General features: G+C 34.5%; 2 protein-coding genes across 7 annotated transcripts in view; one reads left to right on the forward strand and one right to left on the reverse strand.

Moving 5' to 3' along the window:
* The first annotated feature begins 5,727 nt into the window (after nt 1-5,727).
* LOC105210130 (origin recognition complex subunit 2) lies at nt 5,728-8,947 on the forward strand. Of its 2 annotated transcripts, XM_054236026.1 has the most exons (5): nt 5,730-5,864; nt 5,928-6,451; nt 6,522-7,358; nt 7,535-7,768; nt 7,841-8,947. In XM_054236026.1, exons 2-5 carry the CDS (start codon nt 5,977-5,979, stop codon nt 8,044-8,046), a joined length of 1,752 nt encoding a protein of 583 aa, XP_054092001.1. In that variant the 5' UTR covers nt 5,730-5,864; nt 5,928-5,976; the 3' UTR covers nt 8,047-8,947. The 2 variants fall into 2 exon arrangements, with proteins under 2 accessions (XP_011179207.1, XP_054092001.1); XM_011180905.3 differs by having other exon boundaries at nt 5,728-6,451.
* Nucleotides 8,948-14,635: 5,688 nt separating this feature from the next.
* Nucleotides 14,636-19,484, reverse strand: part of LOC105210133 (protein roadkill) — a 158,455-nt gene continuing 153,606 nt past the window's right edge. For all 5 annotated transcript variants that reach the window (XM_029038976.2, XM_029038975.2, XM_054236025.1 and 2 more), the window contains 7 exons: nt 18,491-18,641; nt 16,704-16,825; nt 16,377-16,538; nt 15,998-16,293; nt 15,690-15,868; nt 15,086-15,228; nt 14,636-14,885 (listed from right to left, as the gene is read on the reverse strand). In XM_029038976.2, coding sequence (XP_028894809.1) covers nt 14,741-14,885; nt 15,086-15,228; nt 15,690-15,868; nt 15,998-16,293; nt 16,377-16,538; nt 16,704-16,825; nt 18,491-18,568 — 1,125 coding nt within the window. In that variant the 5' untranslated portion in view covers nt 18,569-18,641 and the 3' untranslated portion in view covers nt 14,636-14,740. The remainder of the gene's footprint in view (nt 14,886-15,085; nt 15,229-15,689; nt 15,869-15,997; nt 16,294-16,376; nt 16,539-16,703; nt 16,826-18,490; nt 18,642-19,484) is intronic.

The raw sequence follows: 19,484 nt of genomic DNA on the forward strand, positions 1-19,484 counted from the left end.
TTTAAGAAACACACGAAATTTCACACAAAAAAAATGTTCCCATCTGTGCTTTTGTAATAAGTTGCGTTCGCGCTGGCTTTAATGCTACATTTAATTTAGCACTGCTACTATAAGTTAGTTATTAGCACCACACATTAAATTAACTAACCCACAACCAGCACAGCGCCGAAATTCGATCAATCTGAAGCGTTCTGATCAGCGCGTCGGCCACTTATAAACAAACGGCCAGCGATGGGTCACCATGTATGCACGAGCGCTTGACGCTATCGTTGACTCGTATGCGCAACGCCAGTTCTTGTCGGTTAGACTTTTGCGGTATGTAAATCTAAAGAAAGAATTCCTTACACATTAATCGACTCTCATTATCGATCTCGGTTGTTGCTTAGCTTTCAAATAGTAGAAAGTAGGAAACCACGTGATTCCTCGAATACTTTCCGAATATCTTGTTTTCAAAGGCTTATATATGTTCCTTTTCTCTAACTTCTCAAAAGCCTTTTTCCAGCAAGCTTCTCAAAATAGCAAACTCTACCAACAACTCCGTTCTTCTCCAATTTCTTACTATTGAATCTGAAAAGTTAGATTTGACCTATAGTAAATATATGTAGACTACGTGTGTCATATCTGTTGATCGAGTACGCGAGGAAGCAATTCAAACTATGGTTCGGGGTCTCAACGCGAATTAGTCTAGTCATAATTGGTCTTGGCCATTGAATCCCTTAAATAAATATCAAATCCTTTTTGTATTGTTATTAAGTTTTGTTTCTTCCCTTACTGACAACTGTTAAAATAGTGGCACTATTCATTGTCAGATATTTCATCATTCATTCTTGCACCTTTTTCAAAATATAGGTTTCCATTCTTCTTCTTCTTAACTGGCGTAGAAACCGCTTACGCGGTTATAGCCGAGTCCACAACAGTGCGCCACGCATCTCTCCTTTTGGCGGTTTGGCGCCAATTGGTAATACCAAGTGAAGACAGGTCCTTCTCCACCTGGTCCTTCCACCGGAGTGGAGGTCTCCCTCTTCCTCGGCTTCCACCAGCGGGTACCGAATCGAAAACTTTCAGAGCTGGGGCACTTTCATCCATTCGAACAACATGACCCAGCCAGCGTAGCCGCTGTCTTTTTATTCGCTGGACTATGTCTATGTCGTCGAACAACACATACAGCTCATCATTCCATCTTCTGCGGTATTCGCCGTTGCCAATGTTTAAGGGACCGTAAATCTTCCGCAAAACCTTTCTCTCGAAAACTCCTAGTGCCGTCTCATCGGATGTTGACACCGTCCACGCTTCTGCACCATAAAGTAGGACGGGAATGATGAGGGACTTGTAGAGTTTAGTTTTTGTTCGTCGAGAGAGGACTTTACTTTTCAATTGCCTACTCAGTCCATAGTAGCACCTGTTGGCAAGAGTGATTCTGCGTTGGATTTCAAGGCTGACATTATTATCGGTGTTAATGTTGGTTCCTAGGTATACGAAATTATCTACAACTTCAAAGTTATGACTGTCAACAGTGACGTGGGAGCCAAGACGCGAATGCGCTGACTGTTTGTTTGATGACAGGAGATATTTCGTCTTGTCCTTGTTCACCACCAGACCCATTCGCTTCGCTTCCTTATCCAGGCGGGAAAAAGCAGAACTAACGGCGCGGGTGTTGTTTCCGATGATATCAATATCATCGGCGTACGCCAGGAGCTGTACACTCTTGTAGAAGATTGTACCTTCTCTATTTAGCTCTGCAGCTCTTATAATTTCCTCCAGCATCAGGTTAAAGAAGTCGCACGATAGCGAGTCACCTTGTCTGAAACCTCGTTTGGTGTCGAACGGCTCGGAGAGGTCCTTCCCGATCCTGACGGAGCTTTTGGTGTTGCTCAACGTCAACTTACACAGCCGTATTAGTTTTGCGGGGATACCAAATTCAGACATCGCGGCATAAAGGCAGCTCCTTTTCGTGCTGTCGAAAGCAGCTTTAAAGTCGACAAATAGATGGTGTGTGTCGATCCTTTTTTCACGGGTCTTCTCCAAGATTTGGCGCATGGTAAATATCTGGTCAGTTGTTGATTTTCCAGGTCTAAAGCCACACTGATAAGGTCCAATCAGTTTGTTGACGGTGGGCTTTAGTCTTTCACACAGTACGCTCGATAGAACCTTATAAGCGATGTTAAGGAGGCTTATCCCACGATAGTTGGCGCAGATTGTGGGGTCTCCCTTTTTGTGGATTGGGCAGAGTACACTGAGATTCCAATCGTCGGGCATGCTTTCTTCCGACCATATTTCGCAAAGAAGCTGATGCATGCACCTTATCAGCTCTTCGCCGCCGTATTTGAATAGCTCGGCCGGCAATCCATCGGCCCCCGCCGCCTTGTTGTTCTTCAAGCGGGTAATTGCTATTCTAATTTCTTCACGGTCGGGCAATGGAACATCTGTTCCATCGTCGTCGATTGGGGAATCGGGTTCGCCATCTCCTGGTGTTGTACTTTCACTGCCATTCAGCAGGCTGGAGAAGTGTTCCCTCCACAAACACAGTATACTCTGGTCATCAACCACTAGATCACCGCTGGGGGTCCTACAGGAGTGTGCTCCGGTCTTGAAACCTTCAGTTAGTCGCCGGATCTTTTCGTAAAATTTTCGAGCATTACCCCTGTCGGCCAGCTTGTCAAGCTCGTCATACTCACGCATTTCTGCCTCTTTCTTTCTTTTTCTGCAAATGCGTCTCGCTTCCCTCTTCAGCTCTCGGTATCTTTCCCATCCCGCTCGTGTTGCGGTCGATCGCAACATTGCGAGGTAGGCAGTCTGTTTTCTCTCCACTGCGAGACGACAATCCTCATCATACCAGCTGTTTTTTTGGCTTTTCCGAAAGCCAATGGTTTCGGTTGCAGCTGTACGTAAGGAGTTTGATATGCCGTCCCACAGCTCCCTTATACCGAGATGCTGATGAGTGCTCTCAGAGAGCAGGAGTGCAAGTCGAGTAGAAAATCGTTCGGCTGTCGGTTGTGATTGCAGCTTCTCGATGTCGAACCTTCCTTGTGTTTGTTGACGTGTGCGCTTTTCTACACAGAGGCGGGTGCGTATCTTAGCTGCTACAAGATAGTGGTCCGAGTCGATGTTGGGACCACGAAGCGTACGCACATCAAAAACACTGGAGACATGTCGTCCATCTATCACAACATGATCGATCTGGTTGCGAGTGATTCGATCCGGGGACAGCCAAGTAGCTTGATGGATTTTCTTATGCTGGAATCTAGTGCTACAGATGACCATATTTCGGGCCCCGGCGAAGTCGATCAGCCTCAGACCGTTTGGTGATGTTTCGTCATGGGGGCTGAATTTTCCGACTGTTGTGCCAAAGACACCTTCTTTACCCACCCTAGCGTTGAAATCGCCAAGCACGATTTTGACATCGTGGCGGGGGCAGCGCTCATAGGTACGTTCTAGGCGCTCATAGAAGGTATCTTTGGTCACATCGTCCTTCTCTTCCGTCGGGGCGTGGGCGCAAATCAGCGATATGTTGAAGAACCTCGCTTTGATGCGGATTGTGGCTAGACGTTCATCCACCGGAGTGAATGCCAGGACTCGACGACGGAGTCTCTCTCCCACCACGAATCCCACACCGAATTTGCGCTCCTTTATATGGCCGCTGTAGTAGATGTCACAAGGACCCACCTTCTTCCGTCCTTGTCCCGTCCATCGCATTTCTTGGATTGCGGTGATGTCAGCCTTTACTCTTACGAGGACATCAACCAGCTGGGCAGAGGCACCTTCCCAATTAAGGGTCCGGACATTCCAGGTGCATGCCCTTAAATCATAGTCCTTTATACGTTTGCCGTGGTCGTCATCAAAAGGGGGGTTTCTCATCCGAGGCCTGTGTTTCTTATTCACTGGTTATTCGTTTTTATGTGGTGGGTCCCAAGCCCTACGCACAACCGCATAAGCGGGATTCGCCTTCTCACTTTAGCTCGCTTCCAGACGGATGTCTGTTGGCTACCCAGAGGATACTTGGTCTAAGACCGGAAGTTGTGAGCTGCTTGAGCCACATGTAAAAGAATCGTTCCTGGCCACTCCCAAGTGAATGGTAGTCAGAAACTTTCCTCACTTACGTGAACTTCTACATATGACTCCATCCTCCTGGTTTCCATTAACCACTTCATTTTTTGGTGCCAATATTGCTCATACGCACTCAGATTTTGCACAATTTCGTAAAATCATGAGCAATGAGAGCAACATAATTTTCCACTAATTTTCAAAATCCGAATTTAAACAATTCTTAAAATACAAAAAGTCATCGGTTTACGCATTTTAACAACATTTCGTTGGCGCCGAACTTATCGCATAAGTTCTGTTGAAAATCGGTGATGGTGTTTAGACTTTGACGATAAGGGTTATATTTTACTTTTAAGAAAAATTTGTCATTCAGTTGAAAATAATGATGATCTCATTCATCATTGCTCATATTATACTTTTAATAAAATAAATTAAAATTTTTGTGGTAAATAAATTATTTCTATAAAACACGTTTACAGGATTTGAACTTCATATTATGTCGTATTTTTAAAGTAGCCAAGCAATAAAGGTAGGATTTGGTCCGACCCGATGGTTGTTTAAAAATTCAAGTTAACCTGGCTATCCAAGCACAACTTTCTTCATAAGACTTCATGAGTTTTTGCTGTTCTGTAAGCTTAATGGTTTTTAATAAAGTCTTAAAGGAGTACAGGATTATCTTTAATAGTGGAAACATAATAAAAACAAAACCTTCGTATGAGGTAATTTGAGATTGATAGATCGATTTGATTTAAAGATCGCTCTGCGACCTAAGGTCTATTGTGCCCTCTCCTGTTATCACAGAATACCATCCAGATACTTTCCCTTTGGGTATATATAGACCCCATTGCCTGACTCCTTAACCTCGCAATCGCGTGACAGTCCAGGAGTAGATGCTCAAGTGTTTCCGCTACCAGATCACGAAACCTGCACTGATCCGCTGACCAAATACCGAGTTTGTTCAGGTGACACTTTAGCCTGCAGTGGCTGGTGTAAAGTGCTACTAGTTGTCTCATTTTATTTCTTGGGAGCGCAATAAGTTGTTGGAATCTCTTCCGGTTGTACCCCCTAGAAACAGTTTGGAATGGCGAAGCCCTTGCAAGTGCAGCCAGTAGCGATTCCTACTTGCCAATTCATCTAATAGTCGATTTCTGAGAACATGCGGACCAACAGCAATGAAGGGCTCCGGCCATTCCGGCCTAACAACAGCGGCTTTTTTTAGCTAGTTGGCCTGCAAGTTCGATGCCTTGTATACTTTTGTGTCCTGGCATCCAGAACAAGATTAAACTATTGTTGCTGCACACTCTGTTAAGTTTTTCGATGCAGTCCAGAACCAGCCCCGAATTTATTTCGAGGGATGACAATGCCTGGAGAGCCGCCGGATTTAACTTGAAAGATTCTGGGCACCGACAGCTTGAGGCGTGGTCCCGTAAACCCGGCACCTATACCATTTGCTGTCTTAGATCCGTCTGTGCACCATTGCTGGGTACTTCCGAATACTGAATATAGTGACTGGCCATCACAAGCATAAAGTTTTCACTTTAACCCTTGTATTTACCGGGTATTAATAAAACCCGGTTCTGGTATATCAAAATAAGTTTTGTAAGTAAATTCGTCATTTTAAATTCATATTTGTATTATGGTGAATAAATATCGTATAAGAAGAAGCATAGTTGCGTCAGCTGTGCTGTCAAACATAAAACAAAATGTTTGATTGCCCGCGTAAAATGCTGTCGAAGCAAAACAATTTTTAAACATCTGCTCATTTTTAGTTTATTTAATTCAAACCATATGAAATAATTTGATTTTCTTGAATTACTCTGGCTGTGAGTTTGAGATATTTTATTATTTAACGTATTAACAATGAGTGTTACGCCAACGAAACGAAGGGTGCGAACACGCTCAAGTTCCAGTTTAAGCAGTACTGAAGATGTGGTCATGGTAACTGTCGACGACTCGGATGAGGAAAATGAATCCTCAAAAGGACGTCACCTAAGGAGATCAACACGTAAACCGAGCCCACAAAAGAAATATGCTGAAGATTACATACTGACCAACGTTGTGCCTAACAAGAGACGCAACGTTCGAAAGGAAGAGACTGATGTTGAAGAAACTACTGAGCAGGATGACGAAAATTTTGTACCAAATGCAGTGACACGTCCCGATGTTGGCGACATCCAGCTTTTGCAAGATGATGAGGATATAGCAGGCAAAAATATGTACGGTTTTCATACTCCAAAAAAACGAAATGGCATGGCATTGGCCGCTTTAAATACACCAAAAACACCTAAAACGCCAAAAACACCAAAATCACGATCGTCACAGCTGCAAGCAAAAACACCCGGCACGAAGCGCAAAAAATCAAATATGGAACCTAAAACTCCTTCGCATGTGCGGCACCGTGTTAAAAATCGTAATAAAAACAAAAACAATAAAATAATAATAATAATTAACTAATATATTTCAACACAACCTGATTATAGAAATTGCTAAACTTATGGACTCTGATTCGGACTTCTCCGCGAGTGGTAGTGATTTTGTACCCACGGACAGCGATAGTGACAGTTCGAGCAGTAGTGATGAGAATGATGCCGCCGACGATGATGAACCAAAAACACCACATAAAAGCCGACGACCCATAATTGTACCAGTGTTACCAAAAACTCCTTCTGTCGCGCGTTCACGCCAATCGGCGCGAACTAAAAAATCTTCCGTTGACTATGTACCGGAAAGTGATGGTTATTTTCAGGCACATGCCAACACCAAAATATTCACTTCAGATCACACGCTCGACCGTCTGAAAAATCCACGATTGCCAGCAGATCGTTTATTCACGCTGTTGAATGAAATGAAGCCAACTCCAGAACACGAAGAGGCTATCAGCGCCATGATGGAAGAATATCGTTCGTATTTTCCAAAATGGTTATGCATCTTGCATGAAGGCTACAGTTTACTACTCTATGGACTGGGTTCAAAACGTCAACTACTGCAAGCCTTCCATCGTGAAATACTCGCCGATCAATCAGTACTCGTTGTCAACGGTTTCTTTCCCAGTCTAACGTTGAAGGACATTTTGGACAGCATTATTGGTGAATTATTAGATGGCGGCGCAAATGTTAGTCCGTCAAATCCACACGAAGCTGTTGACTTGATTGAGGAGGAACTTTCATATACACCGCAAGCGCACATATATTTGATAGTGCACAATTTGGATGGCAGCATGTTGCGGAATACAAAGGCGCAAGCGATATTGGCACGTTTAGCTAGTCTACGACAATTACATTTGCTTGCGTCTATTGATTACATCAACACACCACTATGTAGGTATATGTAGATAGTTTTTCAGGGCCAACAGTAAAATTATTACATATTTTAATCAGGAAAATTAGTTGCTTTATTTATTTTTTCTTATTCTATAATATAATAAATTATAATTCTTATTTCTTTTTATTTTCATTATTTATTTTTATTATTTTGGTATGTTTCATATTATCAGTATGGGATCACACGCGGCTAAGTAATTTCAATTTTTCTTGGTGGGATTGCACCACTATGCTGCCGTACAGCGATGAAACCGCTTATGAAAACTCATTGCTGGTGCAAAACTCCGGTGAATTGGCGCTCTCATCCATGCGTAGCGTTTTCTCGTCGCTTACAACAAACACACGTGGCATTTATATGATCATAGTGAAAAATCAATTGAAAAACAAAGGCAACCCCAACTTTCAAGGTAAGTTTACGTTCTCTTTTTATATTTTCCATTAGTAAAATTCTTGTATTTTACTATTTTTCTTTCCATCAGGCATGTCGTTCAAAGATTTATATTGGAGTTGTCGTGAAGCTTTCCTTGTCAGCTCTGATTTGGCATTGCGTGCGCAACTCACCGAATTTCTGGATCACAAATTGGTGAAATCGAAACGCAACATAGATGGCTCGGAATTGTTGAGCATACCCATTGATGAGGCGCTGCTGCAGCAATTCTTAGACGAGCAAGAGAAGAAATCGTGAAAATGTGTATAACTTACTACATTTAACAGCATTTAGGTTTATTTTGCCACGTAATCATTGCTGAAATGTTTTTTCATATTAAAATGATTTACACAATTTCGTTTTAAAATTACATAAATTATATTTGTTGAGTTTTTTTTCAATTTAATTAATTTATTATTAGTTAAAATCAATGTTATTACTTATTTTTCGAAACAAAAATGTTAATTAACTTTAGAATTTTTTTGATCAACTTTTGAATCGCATAAGAACCGAAAAGTGAATTTCAAATATCAAAAAAGTTGCTCAATTTATTTTCCCCGTCTGTAGTGAATAACTTTGAAACAGTTTCGAATCAACTTCGAACTCCATATTGATTTTTTTGTGTTACATACGTCAATGTCTCAGTGCTATAATAAAAACAGAAAGCTAATATCCCCAACCGTGAGTCCTTTTTGTTCAAAATGACAGCCCAAACCTATGCTCCGAGAGAAATATGCATGAAAAGAAACAAACAATTCTGTTAAGATTTGTTTTTTGTTTGTATCTGTGTTCAATTTACTTTATATTGTAATTACATATATTATAATTGTATTGTATTGTTGTTGTTGTAATAGTATTTTAATTAATTGCTTAACTATAATTAATTTTAAATTTATGCTTACTTTAATGTTTCTTTCACTTTTTTGTTTACACACTTTCTTTGCTTGTTGTTGTTGTTATTATTGCAGCGCAGCATCAGCACGCTGAATGCATAATACTCACATACATTCATACTCTCAACATTAATTGTTTAAATATTTTTGAAATTGATTATCTTTCTTGTTGCTTTTTGCATATTCGAAACAAAATACTAAAAATTGCGTAAAAGCAATTTTGCACATTTTCACCTTGCTTTGATTGGTTGTTGATGCAATTCTTTTCACTTTTCATTTTTTACAAGGCTGTTTGCTTTCTTTGACAGCTTTTCCTTTTTTTGTTCAATTTTCTTTTACAAATAATTTTATTTTTACTTTTTGTGTGTTTCATTGTATTTGTTGCCTTGGCTTACACGATGTGTAACAAATTAAGAAGTATGCATTGCAACAAAAGAAACAAAAACATTATTAAAAAAATGCTTAAAATTAAAAACAAAATTATAATAAACTAAATTTTAAATAAAACTGAACATTTTATGTGTGTTTTGGGCGCTGTTGGTACGCACAACTACAAATTACATACATATATTATAAATACAAGTGCTTTGTGTTAATTTTTTAAATTTTAATTTTTTTATTTATTTAATAATTAAATTTATCATTAATAGTGTTATCAACTGTGTTTCATTAAAATTTAAATGGTGGTCTCTTTTTCACTTAACTTTAACTTTGACATTTCTTCATATTTTAACAACTAAGGTAAGTTTGAATTATTGAGAAAGTGTGCACAAAAGAAAAGTAAAAAAGTGTTTAGACAAAAATGTAAGAAAGAATTATAATAAAATACTTAAATGTAATATTAAAAGAAGGCAAAGTTGTATTTGTGTTAATTAAGAAGAAAATTTAACCGCATATTTCAAGTGTTGAAAATGAAATTTAACTTGCTTTTTTTTTAATTGCAGTGTGTAAAAAAAGAGCGAAGAGAAATATAAAAATATTGAATTGCAGCAAATTTATTTTATATAAGAACTTATGCATGTATATTTAAAATTAGTTACATATGTATCTAATAGTTGTAGTAAATAAAAGTAATAATGCTTTTTTTTATAAAAATAAAATTAATTTTAATAATAAAAATAAAATTACTTAAAATTAATTAAATGTAGACAGAAAAAAATATAATTTTTGCATAGTATGTTATGCTTTTTTTATAATTTACACTTTACAGTTTACACTTTTACAGTTAAAATTTAAATTTGTAATTGTTTAGCATACATTTTTGTAGTAAATTTAAAGTTGTAATGTTTTCTCTTTGCAATATTTTTTTTTTTTAATTTTTATATTTTTGAGTTTTTTCATTTTTTAATTTTTTTAATTTTTGAGTTTTTTCATTTATTATTATTATTATTATTATGTTTTTGTAATTGTGTAGCATTTAAAAATACCATGTTTACATAACAACAACATGTGTGTGTGTTTGGTTTTAGCAAATTTTATTTACTTTTGAATATATTTTTTTATATTTAATTATCTTTTTCAATTCTACGCTTGTATGTCAGTTTACGCTTACTTTCTTTGCTGTTCTTGCTTTTTTGCAACTTTTACAAATTTTCTTTATTTTTTTAATATTTTTTTATCTTTTGAATAACTTTCATCAAATTTCTATTTTCTTTAAATTTTTTGTTTTTTCTTTTACGCTTCTACATGGAAAACCCGCTTTCGACGCACACATTTTAATGCTAAAAAAATTGATTATTTTTTCTGTTTCTTATTTGTTGTAGTTTACATTTCTAAAAATCCCCTTTTCAATCACAAGAACTTTTTATGCATACAAAATGTGTTTGTTTTTGGTTTTGGTTTCATAAGTATTGTTGATTGGTTCTGGTGGTGTATATTAAGATTTATATGTGTATGGCAAATGAAAAAATTAATTCCTTATTTTTGAACAGCAGTTTTTAAACTAAAAAAATTTAATAAAAAATATTTTAATCAATGTTAAAAACAAATTGAAATTAAATGAAAAAAAGAATAAGAATATAAATAGAATCAATAAGAAAATATTATTTTCTTAAATTTGTTTATTATAAATAAAAAAAAAAAATAAAATATAAAAAATATTTTTTTTATAAAAAAAAGTGTTTGAATAACTAAATTGTGGATTTTTTTAATATATATATAAAAAATAAAAAATATATTTTTTTTAATTTTTTTAAACAAAAAAAATATTATTTTAAGAAAACAAAAAAAAAATATGGAAATAAATAAAATATTGTTGATAATTATTATTAACCAATAAACGCTTTAAAGCACAAAAGTTTTATGTAATTTTGTCCTAGGAAATGTCAAAAAGTTCACACTGTCTACCTTTCATTTACACTAAGAAACAATTAAATTGAAAAAATTTTAAATTTTATTTTGAAGTAATTTTTATTTTATTTTATTTCTAACAGTAAATTGAAAAAATTAAACGATCTTTGTTATTTTTTTTTTTCAAAAAGAAAACTGTTGATATAGAAAAAGTAATATGTTTTACCACTTTAGAATGTTTCTAAAAATATTTTGAAATTTGTTTATAATATTATGCAATTAATCTGCATACATAAGCAACCTTTAAGTGTAATATATTTCGTGCATATGAATTTTTGAACGAATATAAAAAAAACTAAGCAAGTGAATTAAGTAGTCATAAATTTATTTTTTTTTATATTTTGCAAATTTTTATTATTTTTTTCTACTAATTATTTAAATTTATCCTTTTTTGCTACATACAAATATCTCAAACTACAAAAACACCGCACTAACAATTATTTATTCTTTTCTTTTATATCCTTTATTTTTGCTGATTTTTCGTTTTTGTTTTCAAATATTCAAACTGTACATTTTTATTTTCCACGCTTTTACTAAAATTTTCTGAAATGGTTATATTTAAAGTGTTTGAATAACTAAATTGTGGATTATTTTTTTTATTAACGTTTTTCTTGTTGTTTGTTCATTGAAAAAGATTGCCTACACATTTATATCACTTTGTTGTTGTTGTTGTATTTACTATATATTTTTATTTCAATATTTTTCGCATGCCATAACTTTCGAATTTATCATTTTCTTACAACTTCCGCTTTTTATTAATTTTTTTTTGTTTTGGTTTTTTATTTTAAAATCACAAACATACAAATACATCACAATACGCAAAATAATTTACAAAAAATATATAACTATTTCGTTGAAGCTGTGAAAAATAACGCATTTTGGCGGATATGTTTGTTGTTGTTCGATTTATTTTATTTTTTTATTATTATTTTTGTAAATTTACTTCAGAGTGCGTCAAGAAAGTGTTATTGTTTTTTGGAAAAGTTGTTTCCAAATTAAATTCAAATTGAAAAAATAACATTAAAAAAGAAATGAATAACTAAAACATTGAAATTAAATGAAAAAAAAAATAATATTTAATTTAATATATGAGAACAAATGTCTTATTCAGAAACCAGTTTTACAACTTTTTTTGATTATTTATTTTATGCCATACTTTTCATCATAACAACAACAAGTGAACTTTTTTAACCACAAAAATTTAACTCTCCTGCCCTTGTGTTTTCAATTTTTTTAGCTGCTTTTCATATAAAATTAATTACAAAATCCATAACTTGCTATGTATGCATGCTTTATTTAATATGCTTCTGATAAAAAACAAAAACATATTTTAACATATGGCATCACCGATAATTCGCTGCATTTTTAAGCATTTCATACATTTCTAAACAATCGTTTTAAACATTTCTACACTTTCGCATTCAATCCCTTAATCTGTGCACTCCTCTACCCAGCAGACACATCCTAAACATGCCATGCCCCTTTTGCCGTTTCGAAATCACACATAGAATACATAAACACGAACTAACACCAATTAACAACATATAAATCGATTTCGCAAAAATGAGTGTGTCGAAAAAAATAATAAAAAAGTACCTATAGAAATGAGTGTGTGTGTGTGAATTTTGGAAAAAAATACGCTTTTTAATTTTTGTTTTCTGTTCGCGCATTCAATGCTTTTGCCGTGCGTACATACATATTTATTGTTTTTTATTATTGTTTATCATTTACTTTCGCATTTAATGTTAAATATAATATAAATTAATTTATGTTGCTGTGTTTTACTAACATGCACATCAAAAGCATTTTTTCGTGATTTTGGTTTGCCGTAAACACTACTATTTCCATAAAGCATAACTAAAATTAAAATTAAAATTAAAATAAGAATAGAGCAAAAAAAAACCTCAAGAAGTTTACATCAATTTTACATAATTTATGTTTTATACACATGCTCATCAATTCGTTCGTTTTATTTTTTTCTTTTTTAGACTTATAATTTTTGTTTGTGTTTTGTTGGTAAGTTTGTTCAAGTTTCTAAAGTACTAACATGAAGTCAAGGTTAAAATATTTGAAAGAGAAAAGTTAAACGAATCAGATTTTTTACCGTTATATGAGTTTTTGTTTTTTTTGTAGTTGTTGTTGTACACATGCTTAAATTAAAAGTAAGCGCAAGCTTTGGATAAATTTCACAGAAATTCCAAATTGCTTTGAGTTGCTTATTATTGCAGTTGTTGTTGGTTTAAACTGCATTAAAAATGTTTGTTTAATTGAAGTGTATAAAAAAAATTGTTTTTTTTTTGAAAATTTAATTTGTGTTTATTTTGAATTTTAGCTGTCTGATTTTAAAAAATGATTTTTTGCAGTTGATTTTAATTATTGAAACGTTTGAAAACCGTTGATCTTTGACAAAAAACGGTTCAATAACATCGCGCATGGCATATGAAAAAAAACAACAACAATAAAAAGTTAATATAAACTACACACAAAATGCAAATAAGTAGTTGTACAACAACTTTGGCGGCACGCCGCTACCACTAACAGTTTGTTCAAGACACAATTTAATGCTTTCCATGTTTACAAAATACATACATTCCTTTGCGCTATGCTTTTCTTCGTTAATAATTTCAATTGAAATATTTAATTGTGTTATTTCATAAAAAATAAGAATAAAAATAAAATTATTGTTGCTAATTTACTAAGCGCACGAGTGTGTCTCTACACTCATTTATATGTCCGTGACTGTATATGAAATTAGCGTGTGTGAACTGTACAGCAATCGCAGTGGCAGCTAAAGTGAGAATGCTTGTTTCTACTATTGCTGTTAGCATCCCTATAACGGCATATAACCATTGCTGCATGCGTTTGCTTGCCTCAATTGCGGCGACTGCGTAAAACTGCTTCGATACTGCGTATATTTGTGGCATCAAGTTTGGGCGAGCAATGTGGCTGTTATGTTTACGGCGAACCGACAACTCCAAAAACTGTTGCTTCCTTGCATTGCCACTAGTAAATGTTGCCACAGTGGCAATGCTGAGCCAAGATCCGAGCCGGCGGTATACAAAATTGTGCTTGTTGTCACTATCAATGCTGTTGTTGCTGCAGTTGTTGTAGTTGTCGCTATTGTTGTTTATGCCGCATTTTATTAACACACCAAATATCATGTTGTTGCCGTTGTTGCATTTGCCTTTAAAGTTGTTGTAATTCCAGTGTTTAGTTCTTATCGGATTGTTGTTGTTGTTGTTGTTGCTGTCTTGCTTGGATTCTACCAAAATACTGAAGCACCTTTTGCGATGTGTCCTTGAAAAGCCGTACATTACGTAATTGTTGTTGTTTTTGTTGTACGCTTTTATAGTGTCCTGCCTGGACATTATCGCTTGCTTTTTGCTGTTCAAATTGCGTTGGCTGCGTTGATTTTGAAAATTGAGTTGACTTTCTTCGCTGTTGTTGTGGTTGTTGCTGTGCATCCTGTGCTGGTGACATTGCCGCTGTTGGTACGCATTCTGGTTGTTCTGCTGCTTGCTGTTGTTCCTGCTGGTGCTGCTACACATGTTTTTACTGTTGGTTTTGTTGTTATTGTTGTATTTATTTTTATAATTAAAAGTAGGTTTGTTGTTGTTGTATTTGTATTTTTTATGGTTATAAGTTTTGCTTTTGTTGTTGTTGTTGTTGCTATTATAATTATATTTGTTATTGTATGCACCATTGCGATTTCAGCTCATTTTTACACGCTTCCTTGGTGGTCCAATTGGTGGGATTTGTTGTGTGGCAAGCGCACGAAATGCCTCCGCAATCAAGTGTGAATGTGTCGCGATCATACTCTGCCAGCCGGTCGTTTCCATCACATCGGTGGCGTGACTATAATGTTAGAAAGAAGCGAGAGGGAATATGTTAATAAATATTGTTTTTGTTTAAATCAAACGCATTCACGCATTGACTTATTTATTTATAAACATTTCACACAGAAGACGTATTTATAAACAAATAAATTCTACTGTGAAGTGCCATGCTTGTACATATCCATGTATGTACTTGTGTGTGTGTTTGCAGATACTCACGTATTTATGAAATCTATGGTTTGTGCTTTCAATTGGTCCGCACTATGGAGATCGGCTAATATTAAAGTTTCCGCTGCGGTTTCCACGGAGAGATTAAGGCAAAGCGCCTCTTCACACATCACTTTCAGCTTTTCGAGGGCATACTGTAAACAAATCAAATGCAAATAAACATAAATTTTAGTAAAATGACGTGATTAGTTGAAAAAATAAATACAGACAGATTTTCGTTTATGTGGTGGCGTTACTAGGAAATGCAAAGGTCGAGGGGAGACTTGATTTTTGCACGCGTAAGCATGGAAGTGGGTAAAAAGAAGACCCTTAGAAGCATATTTATCGAAAAAGAATAGATTTTTTTATTTTCGCCTATTTTTTTGTTGTCAGTATCCAATAATATACCATTATCATAGATTTTTAAATAAAAAATGCTCAAAAATAATATTTCAAATTCTAATGTCTGAAAAATTTCGCATATTTTGCGAACAACATGAATATCATATGCTTGCATTTCTAACAAATGTCAGTTATATTTTAGTTTTTGCACTTTTGACATGCCTTTTTGCCATAATATGCAAATTTCAAAAGCATATTTAAGTAAAATGCTCACCTTATCAGCAGCGGCTAAGAGATCATCAGCCATTTTTTCTAAATTTGGCGCTTTGCCTGTGTAGATGAAACGCAGCATTTCTCGCAGAACTTCGTGATCGACGTCGTGTATATCGACGCGATTCAATTTGCGCTCTTCCATTTCGTGCTCGAACATAGCATTGAAGACTTCACTACGTGCTGTGGACAAAAACAAAAACAATATTAGACGATGCATACAAAAATATTTATTATAATAAAATAATATTAAAAAAAATATAAAAAAAAATTTAAATTAAAAAATAATAATAATTTAGTTTCTGCGCTTACCTGCCAAAATAGCTTTATGCGCTTGAAATTCCCGTCCGGCCACCGCCAACGTAACATCACTGAATTTCTCATTATCAAATAATGCACCCAAATCCTCGGATAATCGACATTCGGGCACTTTGAATTGTACAATATTTGATTGACCAGAGATATTCACACTATCAGCTACAACGCTAACTTCACAAAATATCGTTAATTTGTCCTCGGGCAGCAGCCCATTGGCCTCATCCAATAGAAAATCTCGTCGAATGAACTTTTTAAAGCCCCAATCTTTGCCTTGTACAAAACGGTAAGCTCTAAAGTGGCGTTGGAGAAATGAGAAATGATGCGTATTAATTTTAAATTGCGTAAAATTGTGAAAAAATGTGCTTTGTTTTACCTCTGCGATTCCATGGCTTTGGTTTCTTCCCTTTTCGCATTCAATATGGAAAATTTGAATTTGGCTCTAACTTCTGATTTGTTACACGAAACTAATAATAAATATAACGACAGGTAGTCTTTGCTTTCCTCATCGAGACCTTTTGGATTGACACGTAAACACCTGGTGATGATGGCAAATGGAAAAGGAAAATTGTTTATTAATATAATTATTCATTTAAATAAAAATTAAAAAATTAAAAATTAAATAATATTAATAATTATTATTTATTAATTTTTATTTTATTTCATTTTTTATTATTATTTTTTAAATTATTTGTGTACTCACCATTTCAGTTTATCACTAGCACCAGCAGAAAATGTGGACGATTTCAGTACCTCACCCATTTCCTCGCGACAAAAACTAAAATTATTTATGGTCCACATATAACTGAATTTCACCACTTTAACCTGAAATGAAATATTAGAAAATTTTTGGTTTAAATAAAAGTCAAGTTTAATTTAACATATATTTGTTATATAATATGTATAAATAATAAATAAAAATCATTATATTTTATATTTATGGTTTTTATATTACATTTGTAGGTAGTATAAAGAAATTTCTCGCATGTTAGAAAATTTACACTGCAATATTTTTATTATTTTTATGCCAAGAGGGTGAGGTGATTAAATTTTATTGTGATTATGGAATGATCTAATTTAACAAAAGTGCAAAGAGTAGTACGGAGAGAAAGATTTATATAAAATATATGTATAAGAACATATAAATATGTATGCACATACATACAAATGTATATAAAATATTTGTTCAGACTTGAATGAAATCTGAGCCAAGTGCTTAATTATAGCAAAATCAAATCTAATTTCGTGAGAAAATATATTCGAAAAAAAACAACAGCAACAATAACAAACAATTGTGAATTTATGGTGGGGTCAAATAACATTTTTGATTTTTGTTTTTGCCTTTTTTGTTTTTACTTTTATGATGCAGCAAGCAATGAAATTTGATTCTATAAAACAAAAAAAGGTCAAACAATGGAATGAAACTAGAAGCTAAATACAAACACACATACAAGCAAACAAGCAAACAAACGAACAATAAAGACATTTTCGAAAGGAAATTTAATAGAAAGAAAATTTAAGAACGTTTTTCCACGCGCTTTTATAATTCACCAGACTGAGTGATTGATTGAATACGAGTTATTGTTGTTGACAGCAGATACGACAGTTTGTAAATTTGAAAAAATATATATAGGCGTTTATAGCAGAGCAAATTGCACATCATCAACGCGATTGCATATTCATATACATATACATACATATGTATGAATGGATAACAAAAAAAAATCAAATTGCAGTTAGTGCGTGTGAAGCGCTTTAGGTTGACGTGTTGAGGCGTTGAGCTGAGTGGTGACGAACTAGCAACTATTTTTTTGTGTTCTTCTTTTTCGATTTCGCTTCTCTTCTTGTTTTTGTTTTTGCTACCGCGTTTGCGAGTTAGCAGCGTTAAGGTTGATAGGAAGTGAATATTTCATCGTCACTTGAAATTCAATCATTCAAGCAGCGAACGAGGAAGTGAAATATGCTATAAAGCCAAGGTGCAAGCGAAGAAGGTCAGGGTTTCAGGTGTGCACAAGCACACAAGCAACAAATGCGAGCAAAGTGCACTAAGGCCCAGTGAAATGTGTAGAATAGTAGGAGAACAACAAAAAAACAAAAAAAAAAATGCAAAAACGTATTGTGGCAGTAGAGCGCTTGCATTTCATTGCGAGCAAACTATTTTGTAAATTCCTGCAGTTTCTCAATTTCACATTTTCTACATTTCCATTTGACATTGTTGCTTATACGTAGAGACGACACAGTTGCCCAGCACATTGAGTACATATTTTTGTATTGCAAGTGTATGTTTGTATGACTTTAGTTCTATAGAAATGCACTGTGTACACTAGTAACAAGCGCTCAAGCGGTGGAGGGTGGTTGGGGTGTGGAAAAATTATTCATTGTGCAATTCTAGAGGTGTGTTGACACGTTTTTCTATTTCATTTAAGGGTTAAAAAATCACACATTTCATTAATATTTTTAATTTAATATTTTTTTTGTGTTTTTTCTCACCTGTGTGTAACACCAATTTTCAGCTACGGGTGTATTTACTTCCTGCAAGGGTGGCGATGGTACTCGACTGACCGCCATTGTACTACTCGATGCGCTCAGGTTAGATGTCACTCTAGCGGTTTGAATTGCCTGACATTCGTTCACCGGCAATCTGCAATGATAAATAAAATGGCAAAATGGTAAGTTAAGGTTAAATTTGGAGTAAATAATATGAGAGAAAGAGATATTATATACTAAAGTTAATGCCGTCGAGCGGTAGTAATTGCTGTTTAAAGTGTTCCACAACACATTAAAAGTTGTTTTAAAATTTGTTTAGAGAAAGCTCTATAGTTTTATCGTAAGCTCACTGATGGTGCAGATATGTAGCTTTGATCAATTTTCCACTAAGTTGTAATTGAATAGAGACAATTTTATATGATATGTAGTGAGAAATTATTTTCCTGTTTTGCAGCTGAACTGTTTCAATATCTTTATTGTTGTCATATGTCAATGGCAGGCTATACAAAAGCTCTTTCGCTATTGTTGCTTAAATGTCAAAAAGGTCACATAATCAACATAAAAAGTATTGAAATCCTCTTCTATTGTTTCGAATTTCAAAAAGTTGTTTCATTATATAAATTTCTCCAGAATGAAAGATGGTCAAGCTTAAAGAATGACTTCTTATATAATAATTGATTTTTTTTTGCATCTGTTGTTTAAATAATAAAACACGCAACACAGAAATTCTCAAAAAAAAAAACATTTGCAGGTAAAAAAGTAGACTAAGATTGGTCTTAGAATTTTTTGCTAGCTCAGAAAAACTAAATTTCCCAAAAGATTGTCAGCGGCACATTCATGTTGCTCAACTATTGCACCCAGAACGTGATAAAGTTCACTTAGACTCCGCATAACAACCAAAATTTGTTTTTAAATGCATAAATGATAATGTTTGATGAAACATTTCCAAGATTTGCAATGTCATTCAGCAGTTCTTTGCACATTTACGGCAGCAAAC

Source organism: Zeugodacus cucurbitae, chromosome 2 (genome assembly GCF_028554725.1).
Source record: "Zeugodacus cucurbitae isolate PBARC_wt_2022May chromosome 2, idZeuCucr1.2, whole genome shotgun sequence".
NCBI classification, from domain to species: Eukaryota; Metazoa; Arthropoda; class Insecta; order Diptera; family Tephritidae; genus Zeugodacus; species Zeugodacus cucurbitae.